The sequence below is a fragment of the Catharus ustulatus genome, chromosome 38, assembly GCF_009819885.2.
Source record: "Catharus ustulatus isolate bCatUst1 chromosome 38, bCatUst1.pri.v2, whole genome shotgun sequence".
Lineage (NCBI taxonomy): Eukaryota > Metazoa > Chordata > Aves > Passeriformes > Turdidae > Catharus > Catharus ustulatus.
In genome coordinates, this window is record NC_046258.1 from 86,003 (window position 1) to 112,664 (window position 26,662).

The 26,662-nt window shown below is 37.4% G+C and overlaps 1 protein-coding gene across 1 annotated transcript in view; it reads right to left on the reverse strand.

Annotated features, from left to right (window-relative positions):
• Nucleotides 1-1,215: 1,215 nt before the first annotated feature.
• The window catches only part of TGM1 (transglutaminase 1), a 32,893-nt gene continuing 7,446 nt past the window's right edge, over nucleotides 1,216-26,662 (reverse strand). Inside the window, exons 3-14 of the mRNA XM_033084347.1 lie at nucleotides 25,577-25,855; nucleotides 17,987-18,105; nucleotides 14,640-14,747; nucleotides 12,785-12,959; nucleotides 11,682-11,820; nucleotides 10,345-10,448; nucleotides 9,636-9,724; nucleotides 7,535-7,688; nucleotides 5,063-5,341; nucleotides 4,229-4,389; nucleotides 2,770-2,906; nucleotides 1,216-1,465 (exon numbers count right to left, since the gene is read on the reverse strand). Coding sequence (XP_032940238.1) covers nucleotides 1,216-1,465; nucleotides 2,770-2,906; nucleotides 4,229-4,389; nucleotides 5,063-5,341; nucleotides 7,535-7,688; nucleotides 9,636-9,724; nucleotides 10,345-10,448; nucleotides 11,682-11,820; nucleotides 12,785-12,959; nucleotides 14,640-14,747; nucleotides 17,987-18,105; nucleotides 25,577-25,855 — 1,994 coding nt within the window. The remainder of the gene's footprint in view (nucleotides 1,466-2,769; nucleotides 2,907-4,228; nucleotides 4,390-5,062; nucleotides 5,342-7,534; nucleotides 7,689-9,635; nucleotides 9,725-10,344; nucleotides 10,449-11,681; nucleotides 11,821-12,784; nucleotides 12,960-14,639; nucleotides 14,748-17,986; nucleotides 18,106-25,576; nucleotides 25,856-26,662) is intronic.

Sequence of the window (26,662 nt, forward strand, 5' to 3'; positions counted from 1 at the left end):
AGTCCCTCCCAGTCCATCCCAGTCCCTCCCAGTCCATCCCAGTATAAACCAGTATAACCCAAACCCTCTCCCAGTGCCTCCCAGTCCATCCCAGTATGAACCAGTAACCCCACCCAGTTCCTTCCCAGTGCTCCCAGTACGACCCAACACTCCCCAGTGCCTCCCAGTATGGTCCAGTATAAACCAGTATGGACCAGTATAAACCAGTATGGACCAGTATGGACCAGTATGAACTGGTACGGACCAGTATAAACCAGTATGGACCAGTATGGACCAGTAACTCTTCCCAGTTTCCTTCCAGTCCATCCCAGTCCATCCCAGTTCCATCCCAGTCCATCCCAGTTTGTTCCCAGTATCTCCCAGTCCCTCCCAGTCCCTCCCAGTCCCTCCCAGTCCCTCCCAGTATCTCCCAGTCCATCCCAGTCCATCCCAGTATAACCCAACCCCTCTCCCAGTCCATCCCAGTCCATCCCAGTCCCTCCCAGTATCTCCCAGTCCATCCCAGTCCCTCCCAGTCCATCCCAGTTCCCTCCCAGTCCCTCCCAGTCCATCCCAGTCTCTCCCAGTCCATCCCAGTCCATCCCAGTATAACCCAAACCCCCTCCCAGTCCCTCCCAGTTCCCTCCCAGTCCATCCCAGTCCATCCCAGTATAACCCAAACCCTCTCCCAGTCCATCCCAGTCCATCCCAGTATAACCCAAACCCCCTCCCAGTCCCTCCCAGTTCCCTCCCAGTCCATCCCAGTCCATCCCAGTATAACCCAAACCCTCTCCCAGTCCATCCCAGTTCCCTCCGAGTCCCTCCCAGTTCTCTCCCAATCCATCCCAGTCCATCCCAGTATAACCCAAACCCTTTCCCAGTCCCTCCCAGTCCATCCCAGTATCTCCCAGTCCCTCCCAGTCCCTCCCAGTCCATCCCAGTATCTCCCAGTCCCTCCCACTTCCATCCCAGTTCCATCCCAGTCCATCCCAGTCCATCCCAGTCCCTCCCAGTCCATCCCAGTCCATCCCAGTCCATCCCAGTTCCATCCCAGTCCATCCCAGTCCATCCCAGTCCCTCCCAGTCCATCCCAGTCCATCCCAGTCCATCCCAGTCCATCCCCGTCCCTCCCAGTCCATCCCAGTCCTTCCCAGTATCCCCCAGTCCATCCCAGTTCGTTCCCAGTCCCTCCCAGTCCATCCCAGTCCCTCCCAGTATCCCCCAGTCCCTCCCAGTTCACCCCCCCGTGCTCCCCCCAGGCCTCCCCCTCCTCCTCCTCCTCCTCCCCCCGTCCCTCCCAGTCCCCCCAGTCCCCCCAGTGTCGCTCCCAGTGCTCCCAGTGCTCCCAGTTAGCGCCTCGAACTGGAGGCTGCCGTGCAGGGGGGGGAGGGCGGCGCTTTCCAGAGCGGCCACCAGGCGGCGCCGTCCGGGCCTCAGCGGGGTCACTGATTGGCTGAGGCGGAGAGTCTGCCCCGCCCCCACCGTCCTGAAACCAGTATGGACCAGTAAGAACCAGTATGAACCACTATAGACCAGTATAGACCAGTATAAACCAGTATGGACCAGTATGGACCAGTATGGACTGCTATGGACCAGTATGGACCAGTACGGACCAGTATGGACCAGTATGGACTGGTATAAACCAGTATGGACCAGTATAAACCAGTATGGACCAGTATGGACTGCTATGGACCAGTATGGACCAGTATGGACTGGTATAAACCAGTATGGACCAGTATGGACCAATATGGACCAGTATAGACCAGTATGGACCAGTATAGACCAGTATGGACCAGTATGGACCAGTATAGATCAATATAAGCCAGTATAAACCAGTATAAACCAGTATGGACCAGTATGGATCAATATAAACCAGTATGGACCAGTATGGACCAGTATGAACCAGTATAGATCAATACAAACCAGTATGAACCAGTATGGAGTGGTATGGACCAGTATGGACCAGTATGGACTGGTATAAACCAGTATAGATCAATATAAACCAGTATGGATTGATATAGACCAGTATAAACCAGTATAGACTGGTATGGACCAGTATAAACCAGTATGGACCAGTATGGACCAGTATAGACCAGTATGGACCAGTATGGACCAGTATGGACCAGTATGGACCGGTATAAACCAGTATGGACCAGTATGGACCAGTATAGATTGATATAGACCAGTATAAACCAGTATGGACCAGTATGGACCAGTATGAACCAGTATAGACCAGTATGGACCAGTATGGACCAGTATGGACCAGTATGGACCGGTATAAACCAGTATGGACCAGTATGGACCAGTATGAACCAGTACGGACCAGAATCAATAACCCAATTTATCCCCCAAAATCCCCTCCCACTCCCCTCCCAGTATAAACCAGTAACTCCCAGTTCCCTCCCAGTCCATCCCAGTTCCCTCCCAGTACAAACCAGTACAAACCAGTAACCCCAATCCCCATTTTCCGCCATTTTTAACCCTTTTTTCGCCATTTTTTCGCCGTTTTTCCCCATTTTTTTTTCCTCCCAGTCCCTCCCAGTCCCTCCCAGTTCCCTCCCAGTCCCCTCCCAGTACAAACCAGTATAAACCAGTAACCCCAAACCCCATTTCCTCCATTTTTTCCCCATTTTTAACCCTTTTTTTCCCATTTTTTCCCCATTTTTAACCCTTTTTTCCCCATTTTTAACCCTTTTTTCGCCGTTTTTTCGCCATTTTTTCGCCGTTTTTCCCCATTTTTTTCGCTCCCAGTCTCTCCCAGTATAAACCAGTACTCCCAGTTTGGCTCACCCCAGCGCTGCAGGTTTGGGACAGGCGATCCCAGCGCCCTCCATGCGCAGGGAGGCTCCGCTCAGGGGTTTGGGCAGAGGGTTCTGGAAAACGATCTGCACGGGAACGTCCTGACCGACCACGGCCGGGCCCAAAAGCTGAAAAAAAAAAAAATTATAAACCAAAAAAATTAAAATTTTTAACTCAAAAAAATTAAATTTTAATTTAAAAAAATTTAAAAAAATTTTAACTAAAAAAAGCAAATTTTTAACCCAAATTTTTTTAAAAATTTAATTCAAAAAATTCAAATTTTCAACCGAAAAAATCGTAAAATTTCATCCCAAAAATTCCCAAAATTTCACTCAAAAAATTCCCAAAATTTCACCAAAAAAATCTGAAATTTTCACCCAAAAAATCACAGTTTCATCAAAAAAATACAAAAAAAATTTTAAAAAACCCAAAAAATCCAAAAAAATCCCTAAATTTCCCCCAAAAATCCCAAAGTTTCACCCAAAAAAATAAAAAAAAAATCCCCAAAAATTGCACATAAAATCCCAAAATTTCCCCCGAAAAAATCCCAAATTTTCACCCCAAAAAGTCCCAAAGTTTCACCCAAAAAGTTTCACCCCAGAAACAATCCAGAGCGTGAAAACACAAAATTGCAGGTTTTTACCCCAAAAAAATTAAGAAAAAATGGAAATAAATTATATTTTTTTTATAGACAACATGCTTACTCCCATTGAAACCAATGGGGATTTTTTGGGGACATTTTTGGGATTTTGGGGATTTTTTGGGTCGATTTTTAAGATTCATTTTCAGGGTTTTTGGACAATTTTTGGGATTTTTTAGGGGATTTTTGGGGATTTTTTTGGGATTTCTTTGGGATTATTTAGGGATTTTTTTACAGACAACAGGTCTACCCCCATAGAAACCAATGGGGATTTGTGCCCCATAGAGACCAATGGGGATGGAGAGAGAACAGGTCTACCCCCATTGGAATGAATGGGGATTCACAGCGAACAGGTCTACCCCCATTGGAATGAATGGGGATTCAAGGAGAACAGGTCTACCCCCATTGGAATGAATGGGGATCTATAGAGAACAGGTCAACCCCTGTAGAAACCAATGGGGAACTATAGGCAACAGGTCTACCCCCATTAAAGTCAATGGGGATTTTTCCCCCATAGAAACCAATGAGGATCTATAGAGAACAGGTCTACCCCCATTGGAATGAATGGGGATTTACAGAGAACAGGTCTACCCTCATAGAAACCAATGGAGATTTTCTGCCATAGAAACCAATGGTGATCTATAGAGAACAGGTCTACCCGCCTTAAAGTCAATGGGGAGTTGTTCCCCATAGAAACCAATGGGGATCTATAGAGAACAGGTCTACCCCCATTAAAGTCAATGGGGATTTTGGGACACCAAATTTTTGGGATTTTTTTGGGGAGGATTCTGGTGTTTTTGGGTTTGTTACCGTCAGGGTGAGCTCGGGCGTGTGCAGCCGCACCAGCAGCTCCTTGGCCAGGACCTGCCCCGACTCCTGCACCGCCCCGGCCGCCGTCAGCTTCAGCGCGTCCTGGTCCCCGACGTGGGGCTGGTACTCGGCGTAGCTGACCGCCATGGTCACCGTGTCCTCTGGGGCGGGAGAAACCAGTATGGACCAGTATAAACCAGTACGGACCAGTATGGACCAGTATGGACCAGTATAAACCAGTATGGAGCAGTATGGACCAGTATGGACCATTATAAACCAATATAAACCAGTATGGACCAGTATATACCAGTATGGACCAGTATAAACCAGTACGGACCAGTATGGACCAGTATGGACCAGTAGGCCAGTATGAACCAGTATGGACCAGTAAGGACCAGTACAAACCAGTATAAACCAGTATGAACCAGTATAAACCAGTATGGACCAGTACAAACCAGTACAAACCAGTATAAACCAGTAACTTTAACGCCCTTTTTTCCTCCCGTTTTTGACCCCTTGGGTGACCCAAAAATCTCCCAGTCACTCCCAGTATAAACCAGTCACTCCCAGTAAGCCCAAATTCCATCCCAGTCCCTCCCAGTTCCATTCCAGTCCATCCCAGTCCATCCCAGTCCCTCCCAGTTCATCCCAGTCCCTCCCAGTTCATCCCAGTCCTTCCTGGTTTGATCTCAGTCCCTCCCAGTCTGCTCCCAGTCCAAACCAGTACCTCCCAGTATAAACCAGTAACCCCAAATCTCATTTTTTCCACATTTTATCCTTCCCAGTCCAAACCAGTTCATCCCAGTTCCATCCCAGTCCCTCCCAGTCCCTCACCCTGCCCCGGGGGCAGCGTCCGGCGGTGCTGCTCCTGCCGGAAGGCGGCTCCGGCCACGCCGGTGTAGCGCACGGCGCAGAGCGAGAGGCGCAGCAGCAGCGTCCGAGGCTCCAGCCCTTGGTTCTTGACCACCGCCCGCAGCTCCAGCTCGGCTCCGGCCACGGCCGCGGCCGAGCCCAGGGTCAGCGTCACCTCGCCGGGCGCCGAGGCGGCGGCGCGGCGAGGGCGGGAGCCGTGGGAGGTGGCGGTGGAGACGGCGCGGCGTTCTTCTTCGGAGCCTGGGGGGAGGTCAAGGGTCAAGGGTTGGGTCATTGGTCAATGGTCATTGGTCATTGGTTGGGTCAAGAGGTCAAGGGTTGGGTCAAAAAGTCAAGATTTAGGTCATTGGTTGGGTCATTGGTCATGGGTTGTGTCAATGGTCAAGGGTTGGGTCAATGGTCAATGGTTGGGTCATTGGTCATTGGTTGTTGGTCATTGGTTGGGTCAAGAGATCAAGGGTTGGGTCAATGGTCAAGGATGGGGTCAAGGGGTCAAAGGCTAGGTCAATGGTCGTTGGTCATTAGTCGGGTCATTGGTCAAGGTTTGGGTCAAGCGATCAAGAGTTGGGTCAACGGTCAAGGGTTGGGTCAATGGTCAAGGTTTGGGTCATTGATCATTGGCTGGGTCAATGGTCATTGGTTGGGTCATTGATCATTGGCTGGGTCAATGGTTATTGGTTGGGTCATTGGTCATTGGTCGGGTCATTGGTCAAGGGTTGGGTCAATGGTCAATGGTTGAGTTGATGATCAAAGGTTGGGTCAAGAAGTCAAGATTTGAGTCATTGGTTGGGTCATTGGTCAATGGTTGGGTCATTGGTCATTGGTGGGGTCGTTGGTCATGGGTTGGGTCAAGAGATCAAGGGTTGGGTCAATGATTGGGTCAACGGTCAATGGTTGGGTCAAGAGGTCAAGACTTGGGTCAAGGGTTGGGTCATTGGTCATTGGTCATTGGTTGGTTCAATGATCAAGGGTTGGGTCATCGGTCAAGGGTTTGGTCATTGGTCAAGGGTTGGGTCAACAATCAAGGGTTGGGTCATTGGTCAAGGGTTGGGTCATTGGTCAAGGGTTGGGTCAAGAGATCAGTGGGTGGGTCATTGGTCATTGGCTGTGATTATTGTCAAGGGTTGGGTCATTGATCAATGGTTGGCTCATTGGTCAATGGTTGGGTCAATGGTCAATGGTCAATGGTTGGGTTAATGATCAAGGGTTGGGTCATGGGTCATTAGTCATTGGTCATTGGTAGTATCAATGGTCAAGAGTTGGGCCAATGGTCAAGGGTTGGGTCATTGGTCAATGGTCGATGGTTGGATTGATGGTCAATGGTTGGGTCAAAAAGTCAAGATTTGGATCAAGGCTTGGGTCATTGGTCATTGGTTGGGTCAATGGTCAATGGTTGGGCCAATGGTCAAGGGTTTGGTCAATGGTCAATGGTTGGGTCATTGAACATTGGTCAATGGTTGGTTTGATGGTCAAGGGTTGGGTCAAGGGGTCAAGGGTTGGGTCATTAGTCATTGGTCATTGGTTGGGTCAAGAGGTCAAGGGTTGGGTCAATGATTGGGTCAACGGTCAATGGTTGGGTCAAGAGGTCAAGACTTGGGTCAAGGGTTGGGTCATTGGTCATTGGTCAAGGTTTGGGTCATTGGTCATTGGTTGGGCCAATGGTCATTGGTCAATGGTTGGGTTGATGGTCAAGGGCAGGGTTAAGAAGTGAAGATTTGGGTCATTGGTCAATGGTTGGGTCAATGGTCAAGGGTTGGGTCATTGGTTATTGGTCAAGGGTTGGGTCACTGGTTATTGGTCAAGGGTTGGGTCATTGGTTATTGGTCATTGGCTGTGTCAATGGTCAAGGATTGGAGCAATGGACATTGGTCATTGGTTGGGTCAAGGGGTCGAGGGTTGGGTCATTGGTCATTGGTTGGGTCAAGGGGTCAAGGGTTGGGTCATTGGTTGGGTCAATGGGCATTGGCTGGGTCAATGGCCAAGGGTCAATGATCATTGGTCATTGGTTGGCTCATTGATCAATGGTCATTGGTCAATGGTTGGGTTGATGGTCAAGGCTTGGGTGAAGGGGTCAAAGGTTGGGTCAATGGTCAAGGGTTGGGTCAATGGTCAAAGGTTGGGTCAATGGTCAAGGGTTGGGTCATTGCTTATTGACCATTGGTCAACGGTTGGGTCATTGGTCATTGGTTGGGTCATTGGTCATTGGTTGGGTCAATGGTGAATGGTCAACGGTTGGGTTCAGTGGTCACTCAGTGGTCACTCATTGGTCACTCATTTGTCACTGGTCACTCATTGGTCACTCATGGTCACTCAGTGGTCACTCAGTGGTCACTCAGGGTCACTCAGTGGTCACTCAGTGGTCACTCATTGGTCACTCATTGGTCACTCATGGTCACTCAGTGGTCACTCAGTGGTCACTCATTGGTCACTCACCCTCGGGATGTTTGTACTGGTCAGTGATGTCCACTCTGGCCGCTCCGGCCGGGCCCAGCGTGCTGATCCTGCGGCCGATGGCGCCGGGCTCCACGTGCACCACCGAGAACCCGCCGTGGGGCTGGCGCTGCCAGTACACCTTGTCACTGTTAACCTGCTCATTTGCATAATTAATGAGGTTAATTAACATCATTAATCACCCACTAATCAGCAGAATTAATTATTGCTCTTAATTGGAGTAATTAAGCCGTGATTTGGATGTGTAAGCCGTGACCCGGCACTGCCGGTACACCTTGTCGCTGTTCACCTGCTCATTTGCATAATTAATGAGGTTAATTAGCATAATTAATCACCCACAAATCAGCAAAATTAATTACAGCTCCTAATTAATATAATTAAGCTGTGATTTGTTTAATTAGGCCGCATCCAAAATGGTGGTTGGTTACTGAGGGCACTGCAGCTTGTGTTGCTCTTTGGAGCTCATTTGCGTAATTAATTAGCACCTAATTAGCATAATTAACAACCTCATTAGCATTGTCAACCATTCCCTCATCACCAGAACTAATTACTCCTCCTAATTAGGTTAATTAAGCCGTGATTTGCTTAATTAGGCCTCATCCAAAATGGTGGCCTGCTGCTGAGGGCACCTCAACTTCTAACTGCTCAGAGTCAATTTCCATAATTAATTACCACCTCATTAGCATAATTAACCACCTCATTTGCATTGTCAACTGCCTCCACACCAGCACAATTAATTACTCCACCTAATTAGGATAATTAAGGCACGATTTGCACAATTAGGCCTCATCCAAAATGGCGGCCAGCTGCTGAGGGCACCACAATTTTTAACTGCTCAGAGCTAATTTCCATAATTAATTACTACCTCATTAGGATAATTAATTACCCCATTAGCATTCCCAACCATCCCCACACCAGCACAATTAATTACTCCATCTAACAAGGGTAATTATGCCATGATTTTCTTAATTAGGCCTCATCCAAAATGGCAAGTGGTTGTGAGGGCACCACAAATTCCTGCTCTTTTTCTGCTCATTTACATAATTGCCACCTCATTAGCATAATTAATTATCTCATTAGCACTGCCAATCTCATTCACACCAGCACAATTAATTACTCCTCCTAATTATCTTAATTAAGCCATGATTTGCTTAATTAGGCCTCATCCAAAATGGTGACTGCCTCTGAGGGCACTCCAACTTCCCACTCTTTTCCTGTTTTTTTGCATAATTAATCACCTCATTTGTATAATTAATCACCTAATCAGCACAGCCAATCACCCCCACACCAGCACAATTAATTACTCCTCTAAATTAAGGTAATTAAGCCGTGATTCGCTTAATTAGGCCTCATCCAAAATGGTGGCCGGCTATGAGGGCACCACGAATTCCCACTCTTTTTCTGTTAATTTACATAAATAATTAAAACCTCATTAGTATAGTTACCCACCTCATTAGCATTTCCAACCACCCCCACACCAGCAGAATTAATTACTCCTCCTAATTAGCTTAATTAAGCTGTGATTTGTTTAATTAGGCCTCATCCAAAATGGTGGACAGTAGCTGAGAACACCACAGCCTGTTGCTGTTTGGAGCTCATTTGCATACATAATTGCACCTCATTAGCATAATTAGTCACCTAATTAGCAGTACCAACCACCCCACACCAGCACAATTAATTACTCCTCCTAATTAGCTTAATTAAACTGTGATTTACTTAATTAGGCCTCATCCAAAATGGTGACCAGCTGTGAGGGCACCACAATTTCCCGCACTTTTTCTGTTCATTTACATAACTAATTAGCACCTCATTAGCATAATTAATCACGTCATTAGCCTTGCCAATCAACCCCACACCAGTAAAATTAATTATTCTTGTTAATTAGATTAATTAAGCTGTGATTTGCTTAATTAGGCCTAATCAAAAATGGCGGCAGGCTCTGAGGGCACCACAACTTCCCGCTTTTCTTGGGCTCATTAGTACAATTAATAGCCTCATTTGCATAATTAATCACTTCATTAGCAAACCCCACCCCATTAGGGCTCCTAATTAGCCCTAATTTGCATAATGAGGCCCCGCCCACCTCGGCGAAGACGAAGGGTGTGTCGTACTTGAGGAAGACGTCGCCGTTCTTCACCGCGGTCACTGAGCACGGCCCACAGCAGAACAGGCCTGCAACCAGTACGGACCAGTATAAACCAGTATGGACCAGTATGGACCAGTATAAACCAGTACGGACCGGTATGCACCAGTATAAACCAGTATGGACCGGTATGGACCAGTATGGACCAGTATGGACTGGTGTGGACCAGTATGGACCAGTATAAACCAGTATGCACCGGTATGGACCAGTATAAACCAGTATGGACCAGTATGGACCAGTATAAACCAGTATGGACCAGTATAAACCAGTATAGATTACTATGGGCATGTATGGACCAGTATGGACCAGTACGGACCAGTATGGACCAGTATGGACTGGTATAAACCAATATCGGACCAGTATGGATGTGTATAAACCAGTATGGACCAGTATAAACCAGTACAAACCAGTATAGCTCACTATAGACTGGCACACACCAGTATAAACCAGTATGGACCAGTATGGACCAGTATAAACCACTATGGACCAGTATGGACCAGTATGGACCAGTTACCACCCCCAGAGACTTCCCAGTACCCTCCCAGTTCATCCCAGTCCAAACCAGTAACCCCAGCCCCGTTTCCACTCCAAACCAGTATAAACCAGTATAAACCAGTATAAACCAGTATAAACCAGTATAAACCAGTACCGCTGCTGGTCTCCTGGGGGGTGGCATCCACCACCTGCCACCCGTCGTAGCCGTCGGGGAGATCCGGGCGCTTCATCCAGCAATCGTTCCACACGTGGAAATTCCTGACCAGTACAGACCAGTATCAACCAGTATGGACCAGTATGAACTGGTATGGAACAGGATAAACCAGTATGGGGCAGTATGGGGCAGTATGGACCAGTATGGACCAGTATGGACTGGTGTGGGCCAGTATGGACCAGTATGCACCAGTATGGACCAGTATGCACCAGCATGGACCGGTATGGACCAGTATAGACCAGCATGGACCTGTATGAACCAGTTTGAACCAGTATGGACCAGTATGGACCGGTATAAACCAGTATAAACCAGTATAAACCAGTACAAACCAGTACATACCAGTATGGACCAGTATGGACCAGTTTGAACCAGTATGGACCAGTATGGACTGGTATAAACCAGTATAAACCAGTACAGACCAGTACAAACCAATGCAAACCAGTATAAACCAGTATGCACTGGTATGGATCAGTATGGACCAGTATGAACTGGTATGGACCAGTATAAACCAGTATAAACCAGTATGGACCAGTATGCACCAGTATGGACCACTATGGACTGGTGTGGACCAGTATAAACCAGTATAAACCGGTATGGGCTGGTATGGAGCAGTATAGACCAGTATAAACCAGTACAAACCAGTATGGACCAGTATAGACCAGTATAAACCAGTACAGTCCAGTATGAACCAGTATGGACTGGTAAGGACCAGTATAGACCAACATAAACCAGTATAAACCAGTACAGACCAGTACAGACCAGTATGGACCACTATGGACCAGTAAAAACCAGTATAAACCAGTATGGACCAGTACAGACCAGTATAAACCAGTATGTACCAGTACAGACCAGTATGAAACAGTATGTACCAGTATGGACCAGTATAAACCAGTATGGACCAGTATAAACCAGTATGAAACAGTATCTACCGGTATGGACCAGTATGGACCAGTACAAACCAGTATAAACCAGTATGGACCAGTACAAACCAGTATGGACTGGTATGGACCGGTATAAACCAGTATGGACCAGTACAAACCAATATAAACCAGTATAAACCACTACGGACCAGTATAAACCAGTACAAACCATCAACCCCCATTTTCCCCCATTTTTCCCCCTCCCAGTCCCTCCCAGCCCCTCCCAGTCCCTCCCAGTATAAACCAGTCCAAACCAGTATAACCAGTATAACCCAGTATAAACCAGTATAACCCAGTATAAACCAGTATAACCCAGTATAACCAGTATAAACCAGTATAAACCAGTATGACCAGTACCAGACGGAGTCGGTGTTGAGCCGCTCCAGCGGCCGCATCCCCTCGTCCAGGTAAATGTCGGTGGTCAGCGACGTGTCCGTGTCGTGGGCCGAGTTGTAATTGGTCACCGTGCGGGTGGGGAGGCCCAGGCAGCGCAGCACTGACCAGTACAAACCAGTATGAACCAGTATGAACCAGTATAAACCAGTATAGACCAGTATGAACCAGTATAAACCAGTATAAACCAGTATAGACCAGTATAAACCAGTATAAACCAGTTTAGATCCACAAAGTCACTTTAAAGTGGTTTAAGTCACTTTAAACCAGTATAAAATGGAATAATGGTTGAATTTCTCCCAGTACAAACCAGTATAAACCAGTATGGACCAGTACAAACCAGTACAAACCAGTACAAACCAGTACAAACCAGTATGGACCAGTACAAACCAGTACAAACCAGTACAAACCAGTATTCCCCAAATTCCCAATTTTTCCCCATTTTGTTCCATTACGCCCCGCCCACCCCGCCATTTTGCCTCATTAAGCCCCGCCCACCCCGCCATTTTGTCTCATTAAGCCCCGCCCTCCTCCACCATTTTGTCTCATTAAGCCCCGCCCACCCCACCATTTTGTCTCATTAAGCCCCGCCCACCGCCGTCATTTTTCTCTATTTTTTGCCGATTTTTTGCATTTTTTCCCATTTTTTCCCAAATTTCTCCATTTTTTCCCCTCCCAGTCCCTCCCAGTTTGATCCCAGTTCCCTCCCAGTACAAACCAGTACAAACCAGTACAAACCAGTAACCCCAATCCCCATGTCCCCCATTTTTAACCCTTTATTCCCCATATTTTTCCCGTTTTTAACCATTTTTTCACCAATTTTCACCCAAATTTCGCCATTTTTTCTCTCCCAGTCCCTCCCAGTCCATCCCAGTTTGATCCCAGTTCCCTCCCAGTACAAACCAGTACAAACCAGTAACCCTTAACCCCCTTTTAACCCTTTCTCTGCCATTTTTAACCCTTTTTTTGCCATTTTTTCCCCATTTTTTCACCGATTTTCACCCAAATTTCGCCATTTTTCCCCTCCCAGTCCAAACCAGTCCAAACCAGTCCAAACCAGTCCGTACCAGTGGTGACCACCCCGGCGAACACCCAGCACTGGCCGTAGCGCACGGGCGCCCCGGAGCCGTGGAAGCTGCGGAGGATCCCGACGGAGCCGGCCCAGGCCGAGGGGTTCGTTCCCTGCGAATAATCCCCGGTCCAGTTCCCCACCAGCACCCCGCTGTCGTCCAGGGAGTTCACCTGAAAAATTAAAATTTAAAAAATTTGGGGTTTTTGGGAAAAAATTTGGGATTTTTAGCAAAAAAAATGAAGTTTCTAGGTGAAAATTTGGCGTTTTTAGGAAAAAAAATGGGATTTTTAGAGCGAAAAATGGGATTTTTTCGGGAAAAAATTTGAATTTTTTAGGTAATTATTTGAGATTTTTAGGACAAAAAATTGGATATTTTTAGGAAAATAATTTGGGGCTTTCAGGAAAAAAGTTTGGGGGTTTTAGATAGAAAAATGAAATTTTTCTTTTAAAAAACGGGATCTTTAGAAAAAATTTGGGGATTTTTAGGTAAAAATTTGAGGTTTTTATGAAAAAAATTTGGTACTTTTAGCAAAAATAAATTGAGATTTTTAGGAAAAAAATTGGGTATTTTTTTTGAAAAAACAAACAGGATTATTAGGAAACAAAAGGGGATTTTTAGAGAGAAAAATGGGATTTTTAGAGTGAAAAATGCAATTTTTTCAGAAAAAAATTTGAATTTTTTAGACCAAAATTCGGGATCGTTAGGAAAAATAATTTGAGATTTTTAGGAAAAACAATTGGGATTTTTAGGAAAAAGAATTTGGGGGATCTTAGGTTAAAAAATGGGATTTTTAGGCAAAAAAACCACAATTTTTTTGGAAAAAATGTTAATTTCCTAGTACAAATTTGAGATTTTTTAGAGAAAAAAACTGAGGTTTTTTGGAAAAAAAAATGAGATTTTTTTTTTGAAAAATAATTGGGATTTTTTGGAGAAAAGTTTGGAGGTTTTAAGAAAAAAAATTTGGGATTTTTATGTAAAAAAATGAAAATTCTCAGTTTAAAAAAATTTTTATTAAAAAAATTGGATTTTTAGAGTGAAAAATTTAATTTTCTTGGAAAAAATTAAAATTTTTTAGGTCAAAATTTGGGATTTTTTGGTAAAAAAAAAATTGGGGTTGTTAGGAAAAAAAATTCGGATTTTTACAAAAAAATTCGGATTTTTAGGAAAAAAAAGGAAATTTTTAGGTCAAAAAAAAAGAATTTTAGGGAGAAAATGGGATTTTTATAGCAAATTTTTTAGAAAGAATTTGGATCTTTTAGGGATAAAATTGGGGATTTTTAGGAAAATTATTTGGGATTTTTAGATAAAAAAATGGGGTTTTTAGGTAAAAAAATAAAATTCTTAGGTTAAAAAATGGGGATTTTTAGGGAAAAATTTGGGATTTTTAGGACAAAAAATTGGGATTTTTAGGACAAAAAATTGGGATTTTTAGGAAAAAAATTGGGGATTTTGAGGGAAAATAAATTGAGAATTTTGAGACAAGAAATGGGGATTTTGGGAAAAAAATCTGAATTTCCAGAGTGAAAAAATCACAAAATTCGCAAAAAATTCGGAGTCAAACGATAACAATTTTCCCCCCAAAAATCAAATTCTGGTCTAAAATTAGAAAAACAAAATCCATAAAAAATTAAAAATTTTAAAATCCCAAAATTTCCCAAGAAACACCCAAAATTTCACCCAAAATCCCAAAAAATTATTTTAAAAAATCCCCAAAAATTTCACCCAAAATCCCAAAAAATCCCAGAAATTTCCCCCAAAATTTCACAAATTTCCCCCCAATCCTGGAAATCATCCCTAAAATTTTTAAATTTTCCTAAAATTTGTGTTTTTCACCCCAAATTTCTCTCACCATGGCCGACACCACCCGAGCCACCATGACGGGGTCGCCGCGGGCGCTGTGGGGCATCCCCCGGCGGTCCAGGATGAACAGGCAGGCGTCCAAAACCCCGGGTTCAAACTGGGGAAAAAACACAGAAAATGGTTAAAAAGGTTAAAAATTATCAAAATTATCAAATTTACACAAAAAACCCCAAAAAAATCGGATTAAAAATGACAAAATTTGACCAAAAATGGTAAAAACAAATTCAAGATGGCCGATCTTGGCGCCATTTTTTGGGATTTTTAGGAAATTTGGGAACCAAATTTTTGGGAAAAAATCCCAAATATGGTTAAAAAGGTCAAAAATTATCAAAATTATCAAATTCACACAGAAACCAAAAAAAAAATCCGACTAAAAATGGTGAAAATTTGACCAAAAATGGTAAAAATTGAATTCAAGATGGCCACCAAATGTCTTCAATTTTTTGGATTTTAACCCAAAATTTGAATCTAAAATTTTGGTAGAAGTCTCAAAACTGTCAAAAATCACCAAAATCATCAAATTCACACAAAAAACCCCAAAAAAATCCGATTTAAAATGGTGAAATTTTGACCAAAAATGGTAAAAATTGAATGCAAGATGGCCACCGAATGTCGCCGCTTTTGGGGTTTTTAGAGAGTTTGAGAATCAAATTTTCAGGAAAAAATCCCCAAATGGTTAAAAAGATTAAAAGTCATCAAAATTATCAAAATGCCAAAAAAACAAACAAAAAAAAACTTATTTTTGGGGGGGAAAATCTGATTTTGAGACATTTTTTAGAAAAAAAAATTTGGATTTTTGGAGATATTTAGGGGAAAAAATCAAATTTTTGGGTCATTTTTCAGGGAAAAAAAATCTGATTTTTGGGGTATTTTTTCACAGAAAAATTAGATTTTTTCAGATTGTTTTGGGAAAAAAAACCTGATTTTTTGGCATTTTAGGAGAAAAAAATTGAATTTTTGGGGCATTTTCTTGCAAAAAAGTTGGATTTTTTTAAAATTTTTTTGTGGGAAAAAAATCGGATTTTTGGTCATTTTTGGGGAAAAAAATCGAATTTTTGTGGCATTCTTTCACCGAAAAATCAAAATTTTTTTTTAATTTTTTGGGGAAAAAAAATGAGATTTTTTGGGGAAAAAAAATCTGATTTTTGGGACATTTTTTGGAGAAAAAAATCTGATTTTTGGGACATTTTTTAGAGAAAAAAATCTGATTTTTGGGACATTTTTTGGAGAAAAAAAAATCTGATTTTTGGCCAATTTTTTGAGGAAAAAAATTGAATTTTTGGGGCATTTTTTTGCTGAGAAAACTGATTTTTTGGGGGGGAAAAATCAGATTTTTGGTCATTTTTGTAGATAAAAAATTTAATTTTTGGGCAATATTTTACAGGAAAAAATCAGATTTTGGAGCATTTTTAGGGAAAAAAAAATCAGATTTTTGGGTAATTATTTGGGGAAAAAAATTGATTTTTAGGTCTTTTTTGGGAAAAAAATTGAATTTTTGGGGCCATTTTTTGCAGAAAAATTGGATTTTTTGGGGGTTTTTTTTGGGGAAAAAAATCAGATTTTTAAGAATTCTTGCAAGATAAAAAATCAGATTTTTGGGCAATATTTTAGGGGAAAAAAATCTGATTTTTTGGCATTTTTGTGTGAAAAAAATGGAATTTTTGGGGCATTTCTTCACGGAAAAATCAAATTTTTTCTGATTTTTTTGGGGAAAAAATCTGATTTTTGTTAAGAAAAAAAATTTGATTTTAGGGGTATTTTTGGAGTAAAAAAAAAAATTGATTTTGGGGGATTTTTAGGGGAAAAAAATCAGATTTTTGGGGGAAAAAAATCTGATTTTTGGCAATTTTTGGGCAAAAAAAATCTGATTTATGGGCTATTTTTAGTTCAAAAAAAATCTGATTTTTAGGTAGTTTTTAGGAAAAAAAAATCAGATTTTTTTGGCATTTTTGGGGGAAAAAAATTGAATTTTTGGGGCTTTTTTTTGCAAAAAAAAACAGATTTTTTTGATTTTTGGGGAGAAAAAAAATCTGATTTTTGGTGATTTTTGGGGAAAAACAAAACCTCATTTTTGATCATTTTTGGGGAAAAAAAGTCTGATTTTTGGGCAATTTTTAAGGAGAAAAAAATCAGATTTTTTGGGGGAAAAAAATTGAATTTTTGTGGCATTCTTTCACCAAGAAAATCAAATTTTTTTTAATTTTTTGGGGAAAAAAATGGGATTTTTTGGGGAAAAAAATCTGATTTTTGGGACATTTTTTGGAGAAAAAAATCTGATTCTTGTGCAATTTTTTGAGGAAAAAAAAATGAATTTTTGGGGTTTTTTTTGCCAAAAAATCGAATTTTTTTGGATTTTGTTGAGGAAAAATTCAGATTTCTGTCATTTTTGTGGGAATAAAAATCTGATTTTTGGGAATTATTTTGGAGAAAAAAAATCTGATTTTTGAGCAATTTTTTATAAAAAAAATCTAATTTTTTGGGGAAAAAAAATCAAATTTTTGGGCGTTTTTTGGTCGAAAAAATCAGATTTTTTTGCAGGAAAATCGGATTTTTTTGGGGTAAAAAATGGAATTTTTTGTAGAATTTTTTTCTGATTAATTTTTTAAGATAAATTTTGTATTTTTTGGCTCCCACCTGGCCATAATTCCAGGACCTTTCGGCGATTTGCTCCTCATTGCCAAAAAAAAATTTGAATTTTGTCATTTTTGGTAGGAAAAAAAATGTGATTTTTGGGCAATTTTTTGGGGAAAAAAAATTTAATTTTTCAGGAATTTCTGGGGGAAAAAATAGAATTTTTGGGGTATTTTTTCAAGAAAAAATCAGATTTTTTGAGGGAAAAAAAAATCTGATTTTTGGCAATTTTTGGGTGAAAAAAATTTGATTTATGGGCAATTTTTAGTTCAAAAAAAATCTGATTTTTGGGCAATTTTTAGGAAAAAAAAATCAGATTTTTGGTCTTTTTTTAGACAAAAAAAAATCTCATTGTTTGGCATTTTTGGGGGAAAAAATTGAATTTTTGGGGTTTTTTTTTCAAAAAAATCAGATTTTTTTGGATTTTATTGAGGAAAAAAATCAGATTTTTGTCATTTTTATGGGAATAAAAATCTGATTTTTGGGACATTTTCTGGAGAAAAAAAATCTCATTTTTGAGCAATTTTTTAGAAAAAAAAATCGAATTTTGGGGAAAAAAAATCAAATTTTTAAGCGTTTTTTGGTCGAAAAAATCAGATTTTTTTGCAGAAAAATCAGATTTTTTCGGGGTAAAAAATGGAATTTTTTGTAGAATTTTTTTCTGGTTAATTTTTTAAGATAAATTTTGTATTTTTTGGCTCCCACCTGGCCATAATTCCAGGACCTCTCGGCGATTTGCTCCTCGGTGCCGTAGAAGATTCGGCCGCTCTCGTTCAGGACGTACTCGCTGAGGTCGCTCGTGTTCTCCATGTACACCGAGTCCTCTAAAATAAAAAAAATTAAATTTTATAACATAAAAATCAACCTGGAATCGACAAAATCGAGCCCAAAAAAATTCAGAATTTTTAGGCAAAAATTTTGAATTTTTTATCAAAATATTCTGATTTTTTACCGCCAAAAAATCAGAATTTTTAGGTAAAAAATCAAAATTTTTTTTGAAAATATTTTGACTTTTTACCCCAAATAATCAGAATTTTCAGGCAAAAAATTGGAATTTTTTTTGAAAATATTCTCATTTTTTACCCCCAAATAATCAGAATTTTTAGGTAAAAAATCGGAATTTTTTAATCAAAATACTCCAATTTTTTACCCCCAAAAAATCAGAATTTTTAGGCAAAAAACTGCAATTTTGTTTTAAAAATATTCTGATTTTTTACCCCAAAAAAATCAGAATTTTTAAGCAAAAAATTTGAATTTTTTATCAAAATATTGTGATTTTTTTACCCCAAAAAATCAGAATTTTTAGGTAAAAAATTGGGATTTTTCATGAAAATATTGTGATTTTTTACCCCAAAAAATTCACAATTTTTAGGCAAAAAATCGGAATTTTTTATGAAAATATTCTCATTTTTTACCCCAAAAAATCTGAATTTTTGGGCAAAAAATTAGAATTTTTTTTGAAAATATTCTGATTTATTAACCACAAAAAAATCAGAATTTTCAGGCAAAAAATTGGAATTTTTAATGAAAATATTCTGATTTTTTACCCCAAAAAAATCAGAATTTTTAGGCAAAAAATTTGAACTTTTTATGAAAATATTTTGATTTTTTACCCCCAAAAAAATCAGAATTTTTAGGCAAAAAATTGGGATTTTTTTATGACAATATTCTGATTTTTTACCCCAAAAAATCAGAATTTTTAGACAAAAAATTGGGATTTTTTATGAAAATATACTGATTTTTTACCCAAAAAATCAGAATTTTCAGGCAAAAAATTGGAATTTTTTATGACAATATTCTGATTTTTTACCCCAAAAAAATCAGAATTTTTAGTCAAAAAATTTGATTTTTTTTTTTAAAATATTCTCATTTTTTACCAAAAAAACCCAGAATTTTTAGGCAAAAAATTGGAATTTTTAAAGAAAATATTCTGATTTTTTACCCCAAAAAAATCAAGATTTTCAGGCAAAAAATCAGAATTTTTTATCAAAATATTCCAATTTTTTACCCAAAAAAATCAGAATCTTTAGGCAAAAAATTGGAATTTTTAATGAAAATATTCTGATTTTTTACCCCCAAAAAAATCAGAATTTTTAGGCAAAAAATTGGAATTTTTAATGAAAATATTTTGATTTTTTATCCCAAAAAAAATCAGAATTTTTAGGCAAAAAATTGGGATTTTTTATGAAACTATTCTGATTTTTTTACCCCCAAAAAACCAGAATTTTCAGTCAAAAAATTGGAATTTTTTTTTTAAATATTCTGATTTTTTACCCCCCAAAAAATCAGAATTTTTAGGTAAAAAATTGGAATTTTTTTGGAAAATATTCTGATTTTTTACCCCAAAAAAATCAGAATTTTCAGTCAAGAAATTCGATTTTTTTTTGAAAATATTCTCATTTTTTACCCCCAAAAAGATCAGAATTTTTAGGCAAAAAATTGGAATTTTTTATCAAAATATTCTGATTTTTTACCCCAAAAAATCAGAATTTTTAGGCAAAAAACTGGAATTTTTTATGAAAATATTCCGATTTTTTACCCCAAAAAATCAGAATTTTCAGGCAAAAAATTGGGATTTTTTATGAAAATATTTTGATTTTTTTACCCCCAAAAAATCAGAATTTTTAGGAAAAAAAATTCAGAATTTTTTATAAAAATATTCTGATTTTTTTACCCCCAAAAAATCAGAATTTTTAGGCAAAAAATTGGAATTTTTTATGACAATATTCTGATTTTTTACCCCAAAAAATTCAGAATTTTTAGGCAAAAATTTGGATTTTTTTTTTAAATATTCCCATTTTTACCCCAAAAAATCAGAATTTTTAGGCAAAAATTGGAATTTTTTTTGAAAATATTCTGATTTTTTACCAAAAAAAATCAGAATTTTTAGGCAAAAAATTGGACTTTTTTTTTTAAATATTCTGATTTTTTACCAAAAAAATCAGAATTTTCAGTCAAAAAATTTGAACTTTTTATGAAAATATTCAGATTTTTTACCCCAAAAAAAACAGAATTTTGAGGCAAAAAAATTGAATTTTTTATGACAATATTCTGATTTTTTACCCCCAAAAAATCAGAATTTTCAGGCAAAAAATTGGAATTTTTTATCAAAATATTCTGATTTATTAACCCCAAAAAAATCAGAATTTTTTGGCAAAAAATTGGAATTTTTTTTGAAAATATTGTGATTTTTTACCCCAAAAATTCAGAATTTTTAGGCAAAAAATTGGGATTTTTTTTGAATTTTTACCCAAAAAACTCTGAATTTTAACCCAAAAAATTCAAAATTTCTACACAAAAAATCTCAAATTTTTAATTCTGGAATGAGCAAATTTTACCCCCAAAAATTCTGAATTTTTAGCCAAAAATTTGCAGATTTTTAAGCAAAAATTCAGAATTTTTAGTCCAAAAAATTAAAATTTCATGAAGGATTCAGCCCAAAAAAATTCAGAATTTTTAGGCAAAAAATTGAGAGTTTTTAATTTAAAAAAATGAATTTTTAGTCAAAAAAATCTGAATTTTTTAGTCAAGAAATTAGAAAATTCAGTCTAAAAAAATCTGAATTTTTAGTCAAAAAATTGTAGATTTTTTATCCAAAAATTCTGAATTTTTAGCTAAAAAAATCCAATTTTTTTATTCCAAAATCTCCAATTTTTTACCCCCAAAAAATCCCAAAATTCCCAAATTTTTCCCCAATTTTTCCTCCCAATTTTCTCTCCAATTTTCCCAATTTTTTCCCAAATTTTCACCAAATTTTTCCCCAATTTTCCACAATTTTATCTCAATTTTTTTCCCAATTTTTCCCCAATTTTTTTCCAATTTTTTCCCATTTATTTCCTTTTTTTTTCCACATTTTTTTCAAATTTTTTCCCAAATTTTTTCCCAAATTTTCTCAATTTTTTCCCAATTTTCTCTCATATTTTTCCCAATTTTTTCTCATTTTTTTCCCATTTTTTCTCAATTTTTTCCCAAATTTTTCCCAATTTCCCCCAAATTTTATTATTTTTTCCCCCAAAATTTTTTAAAATTTTCTCCAATTTTTTTTCCAATTTTTCCACTATTTTTTCCAAATTTCCCCACAAATTTTCTCCAATTCTTCCTCCAATTTTTTCCTAAATTTCCTCAATTTTTCCTTAATTTTTTCTAATTTTTTCCCCAATTTTTCCCCAATTTTTCCCCAATTTTCCTCTAATTTCATCAATTTTTTCCCAATAATTTCCCAATTTTTTCCCAAATTTTTTCCAATTTCCCCTCAAATTTTTTCCTATTTTTTCTTCAATTTTTCCACCACTTTTTCCCATTTTTTCCTCAATTTTTCTGAAACTTTTTCCCAATTTTTTCCCAATTTCTCCCAATTTCCCCTCAAATTTTTCTAATTTTTTTCCCAATTTTTTCTAAATTTATTCCCAATTTTTCCCCAATTTTCCCTCAAATTTTTCCCAATTTCCCTCTTTTTTTTTCCTAAATTTCCTCAATTTTTTCCAATTTTTTTCCCCATTTTTCCCCAATTTTTTTCCAATTTTTTTCCAATTTTTCCCCATTTATTTCCTTTTTTTCCCCACATTTTTTTCAAATTTTTTCCCAATTTTTTCCCAATTTTTTCCCAATTTTCCCCCAATTTTCCTTTAATTTCATCAATTTTTTCCAATTTTTTTCCCAAATTTTCACCAAATTTTTCCCCAATTTTCCACAATTTTATCTCAATTTTTTTCCCCATTTTTCCCCAATTTTTTTTTAATTTTTCCCATTTATTTCCTTTTTTTCCCCACATTTTTTTCAAATTTTTTCCCAATTTTTTCCCAATTTTTATTCCATTTTTTCCCCAAATTTTTCCCAATTTTCCTTTAATTTCATCAATTTTTTCCCAATAATTTCCCAATTTTTTCCCAAATTTTTTCCAATTTCCCCTCAAATTTTTCCCAATTTTTTCTTCAATTTTTCCACCACTTTTTCCCATTTTTAACTCAATTTTTCCTTAATTTTTCCCAATTTTTTCCCAATTTCCCCTCAAATTTTTCCTCCTTTTTTCCCAATTTTTTCTAAATTTATTCCCAATTTTTCCCTCAATTTCTCCCAATTTTTTTCCCAATTTCCCTCATTTTTTTTCCTAATTTTCCTCAATTTTTTCCAATTTTTTTTCCCAAATTTTCACCCAATTTTTCCCCAATTTTCCACAATTTTATTTCAATTTTTTTCCAATTTTCCCCCAATTTTTTTCCAATTTTTCCCCATTTATTTCCTTTTTTTTTCCACATTTTTTTCAAATTTTTTCCCAATTTTTTCCCAATTTTTATTCCATTTTTTCCCCAATTTTTTCCCAATTTTCCCCCAATTTTCCTCTAATTTCATCAATTTTTTCCCAATAATTTCCCAATTTTTTCCCAATTTTTTCCCAATTTTTTCCCAATTTCCCCTCAAATTTTTCCCAATTTTTTTTCCAATTTTTCCACTATTTTTTCCCAATTTTTCCCAATTTTTATTCCATTTTTTCCCCTATTTCTTCCCAATTTTCCCCCAATTTCCCTTTAATTTCATCAATTTTTTCCCAATAATTTCCCAATTTTTTTCCCAAATTTTTTCCAATTTCCACTCAAATTTTTCCCAATTTTTTTTCCAATTTTTCCACCACTTTTTCCCATTTTTTCCTCAATTTTTCCTTAATTTTTTCCCAATTTTTTCCCAATTTCCCTCATTTTTTTTCCTAATTTTCCTCAATTTTTCCCCAATTTTTTTCCATTTTTTCCCCATTTATTTCCCTTTTTTTCCCACATTTTTTTCAAATTTTGTCCCAAATTTTTCCCAAATTTTCTCAATTTTTTCCCAATTTTTTCTCATTTTTTTCCCATTTTTTTTCCACTTTTTCCCCATTTATTTTCTTTTTTTTTCCACATTTTTATTCCAATTTTTCCCCAATTTTTTCCCAATTTTCCCCCAATTTTCCTCCAATTTCATCAATTTTTTCCCAATAATTTCCCAATTTTTTCCCAAATTTTTTCCAATTTCCCCTCAAATTTTTCCCAATTTTTTTTTCAATTTTTCCACCACTTTTTCCCATTTTTTCCTCAATTTTTCTGAAATTTTTTCCCAATTTTTTCCCAATTTCCCTCAATTTTTTTCCTAATTTTCCTCAATTTTTCCCCAATTTTTTCCAATTTTTCCCCATTTATTTCCTTTTTTTCCCACATTTTTTTCAAATTTTTTTCCCAAATTTTTCCCAAATTTTCTCAATTTTTTCCCAAATTTTTCCCAATTTTTTTCCAATTTTTCCACTATTTTTTTCCCAATTTCCCCCCAATTTTCCTTTAATTTCATCAATTTTTTCCCAAATTTTTCCCAATTTTTCCCAAATTTTATTATTTTCCCCCCAAAATTATTAAATTTCTCCCAATTTTCCTTTAATTTCATCAATTTTTTTTCCCAAATTTTCACCAAATTTTTCCCCAATTTTCCACAATTTTATCTCAATTTTTTTCCCAATTTTTCCCCAATTTTTTCCCAATTTTTCCCCATTTATTTCCTTTTTTTTCCCACATTTTTTTCAAATTTTTTCCCAATTTTTTCCCAATTTTCATTCCATTTTTTCCCCAATTTTTATTCCATTTTTTCCCCAATTTTTTCCCAATTTTCCCCAATTTTCCTCTAATTTCATCAATTTTTTCCCAATAATTTCCCAATTTTTTCCCAAATTTTTCCCAATTTCCACTCAAATTTTTCCCAATTTTTTTTTCAATTTTTCCACCACTTTTTCCCATTTTTTCCTCAATTTTTCTGAATTTTTTTCCCAATTTTTTCCCAATTTCTCCCAATTTCCCCTCAAATTTTTCCTCCTTTTTTCCCAATTTTCTCTAAATTTATTCCCAATTTTCCCCTCAATTTCTCCCAATTTTTTCCCAATTTCCCTCATTTTTTTTCCTAATTTTCCTCAATTTTTTCCAATTTTTTTCCCAAATTTTTTCCCCAATTTTCCACAATTTTATCTCAATTTTTTTCCCAATTTCCACCCAATTTTTTTCCAATTTTTCCCCATTTATTTCCTTTTTTTTTCCACATTTTTTTCAAATTTTTTCCCAAATTTTTTCCCAAATTTTCTCAATTTTTTCCCAATTTTCTCTCATTTTTTTCCCATTTTTTCTCAATTTTTTTCCCAAATTTTTTCCAATTTCCCCTCAAAATTTTCCCAATTTTTCTTCAATTTTCCCACCACTTTTTCCCATTTTTTCCTCAATTTTTCTGAAATTTTTTCCCAATTTTTTTCCCAATTTCCCCTCAAATTTTTCCTCCTTTTTTCCCAATTTTTTCTAAATTTATTCCCAATTTTTTCCCCTCAATTTTTCCCAATTTTTTCCCAATTTCCCTCTTTTTTTTTCCTAATTTTCCTCAATTTTTTCCAATTTTTTCTCCCAAATTTTCACCAAATTTTCCCCCAATTTTCCACAATTTTATCTCAATTTTTTTCCCCAATTTTTTTCCAATTTTTTTCCAATTTTTTCCCATTTATTTCCTTTTTTTCCACATTTTTTTCAAATTTTTTCCCATTTTTTCCCAATTTTTATTCCATTTTTTCCCCAATTTTTCCCCAATTTTCCCCCAATTTTCCTTTAATTTCATCAATTTTTTCCCAATAATTTCCCAATTTTTTCCCAAATTTTTCCCAATTTCCACTCAAATTTTTCCCAATTTTTTTTCAATTTTTCCACCACTTTTTCCCATTTTTTCCTCCATTTTTCTGAAATTTTTTCCCAATTTCTCCCAATTTCCCCTCAAATTTTTCTAATTTTTTTCCCAATTTTTTCTAAATTTATTCCCAATTTTTCCCTCAATTTCTCCCAATTTTTTCCCAATTTCCCTCATTTTTTTTCCTAATTTTCCTCAATTTTTTTCCAATTTTTTTCCCCATTTTTTCCCAATTTTTCCCCAATTTTTTTCCATTTTTTTCCCATTTATTTCCTTTTTTTTCCACATTTTTTCAAATTTTTTCCCAATTTTTAATCCATTTTTTTCCCCAATTTTCCCCCAAATTTTACCAAAATTTTCCCAATTTTTTCCCTATTTCCCCACAAATTTTCTCCAATTTTCTCCAATTTTTTCTCCAATTTTTCCCTAAATTTCCTCAATTTTTCCTCAATTTTTTCTACTTTTTTCCCCAATTTTTCCCCATTTTTTTCCCGATTTTCCCCCAATTTTCCTTTAATTTCATCAATTTTTTCCCACATTTTTCCCAATTTCCCCCAAAATTTCATCAATTTCCCCCCAAATTTTTAAATTTTCCTCATCTTTTCCCCCCAAAATCTTTACCAGGACACCAGGGGTTAAACAACACCACCACGTCGTTGTCAGTTTCGAACGGCGCCGCGAATTCCCCGGCGTCGCTCCGCGTCCGCGCGCTCAGCCGGTAGCGCCCGATGGGCGCCGTGGGCGGGGCCGTCAGCCCCACCCACAGGGTGTGGTCACTTCCGGCCACGCCCCCCAGGGCCTCGGCCACGCCCTCGTCCGTTTCAGCCGTCCAGCCCGTGGCCGAAGTCCCGCCCAGGGGGACCAGGACGTGAGTGCCCTTGGCTACCTGGGGGGTGGGGCCTGGAAAAAAATAAAAAAAAATAAAATTCAAAATTTAAAAATTTTAAAATTTTGGGGGTTGGTGACGTCATCGGTCGATTTCCGGTCAATTTCTGGTTAAATTTTCAAATTTCCTGCGAAAATTGTGAATTTTTAATGATTTTTTAAACCAAAAAATTCAGAAATTTCCCCAAAAGATTTAGAGGTATTATATAAAATCCCTAAATTTCTACTGGATTTTAAAATTTTGGGGGTTGGTGACGTCATCAGTCGATTTCCAGTCGATTTCCGGCTAAATTTTCAAATTTCCTGCAAAAATCGCGAAATTTTGGTGATTTTTTTTGCCAAAAAATTCATTAATTTTCTCCAACAGGATTTTCAGGTTTTATAAAAAATTCCTAAATTTCTACTGGATTTTAAAATTTTGGGGGTTGGTGACGTCATCGGTCAATTTCCGGTCGATTTCCGGCTAAATTTTCGAATTTCCTGCAAAAATTGCGTAATTTTGGTGATTTATTTAAGCAAAAAATTCAGAAGTTTCCCCAACAAATTTTCAGGTTTTATAAAAAATTTCTAAATTTCTACTGAATTTTAAAATTTTGGGGGTTGGTGACGTCATCGGTCGATTTCCGGTCGATTTCCGGTCAATTTTTGGAATTTTCCAGCTAAAATCGCAAAATTTTTGTGAATTTTTTAAGCAAAAAAATCCAGAAATTTCCCCAACAGATTTTCGAGTTTTGTAAAAAATTCCCAAATTTTGACTGAATTTTGTGATTTTGAAGGTTGGTGACGTCATCAGTCAATTTCCTGTCGATTTCCGGTCAATTT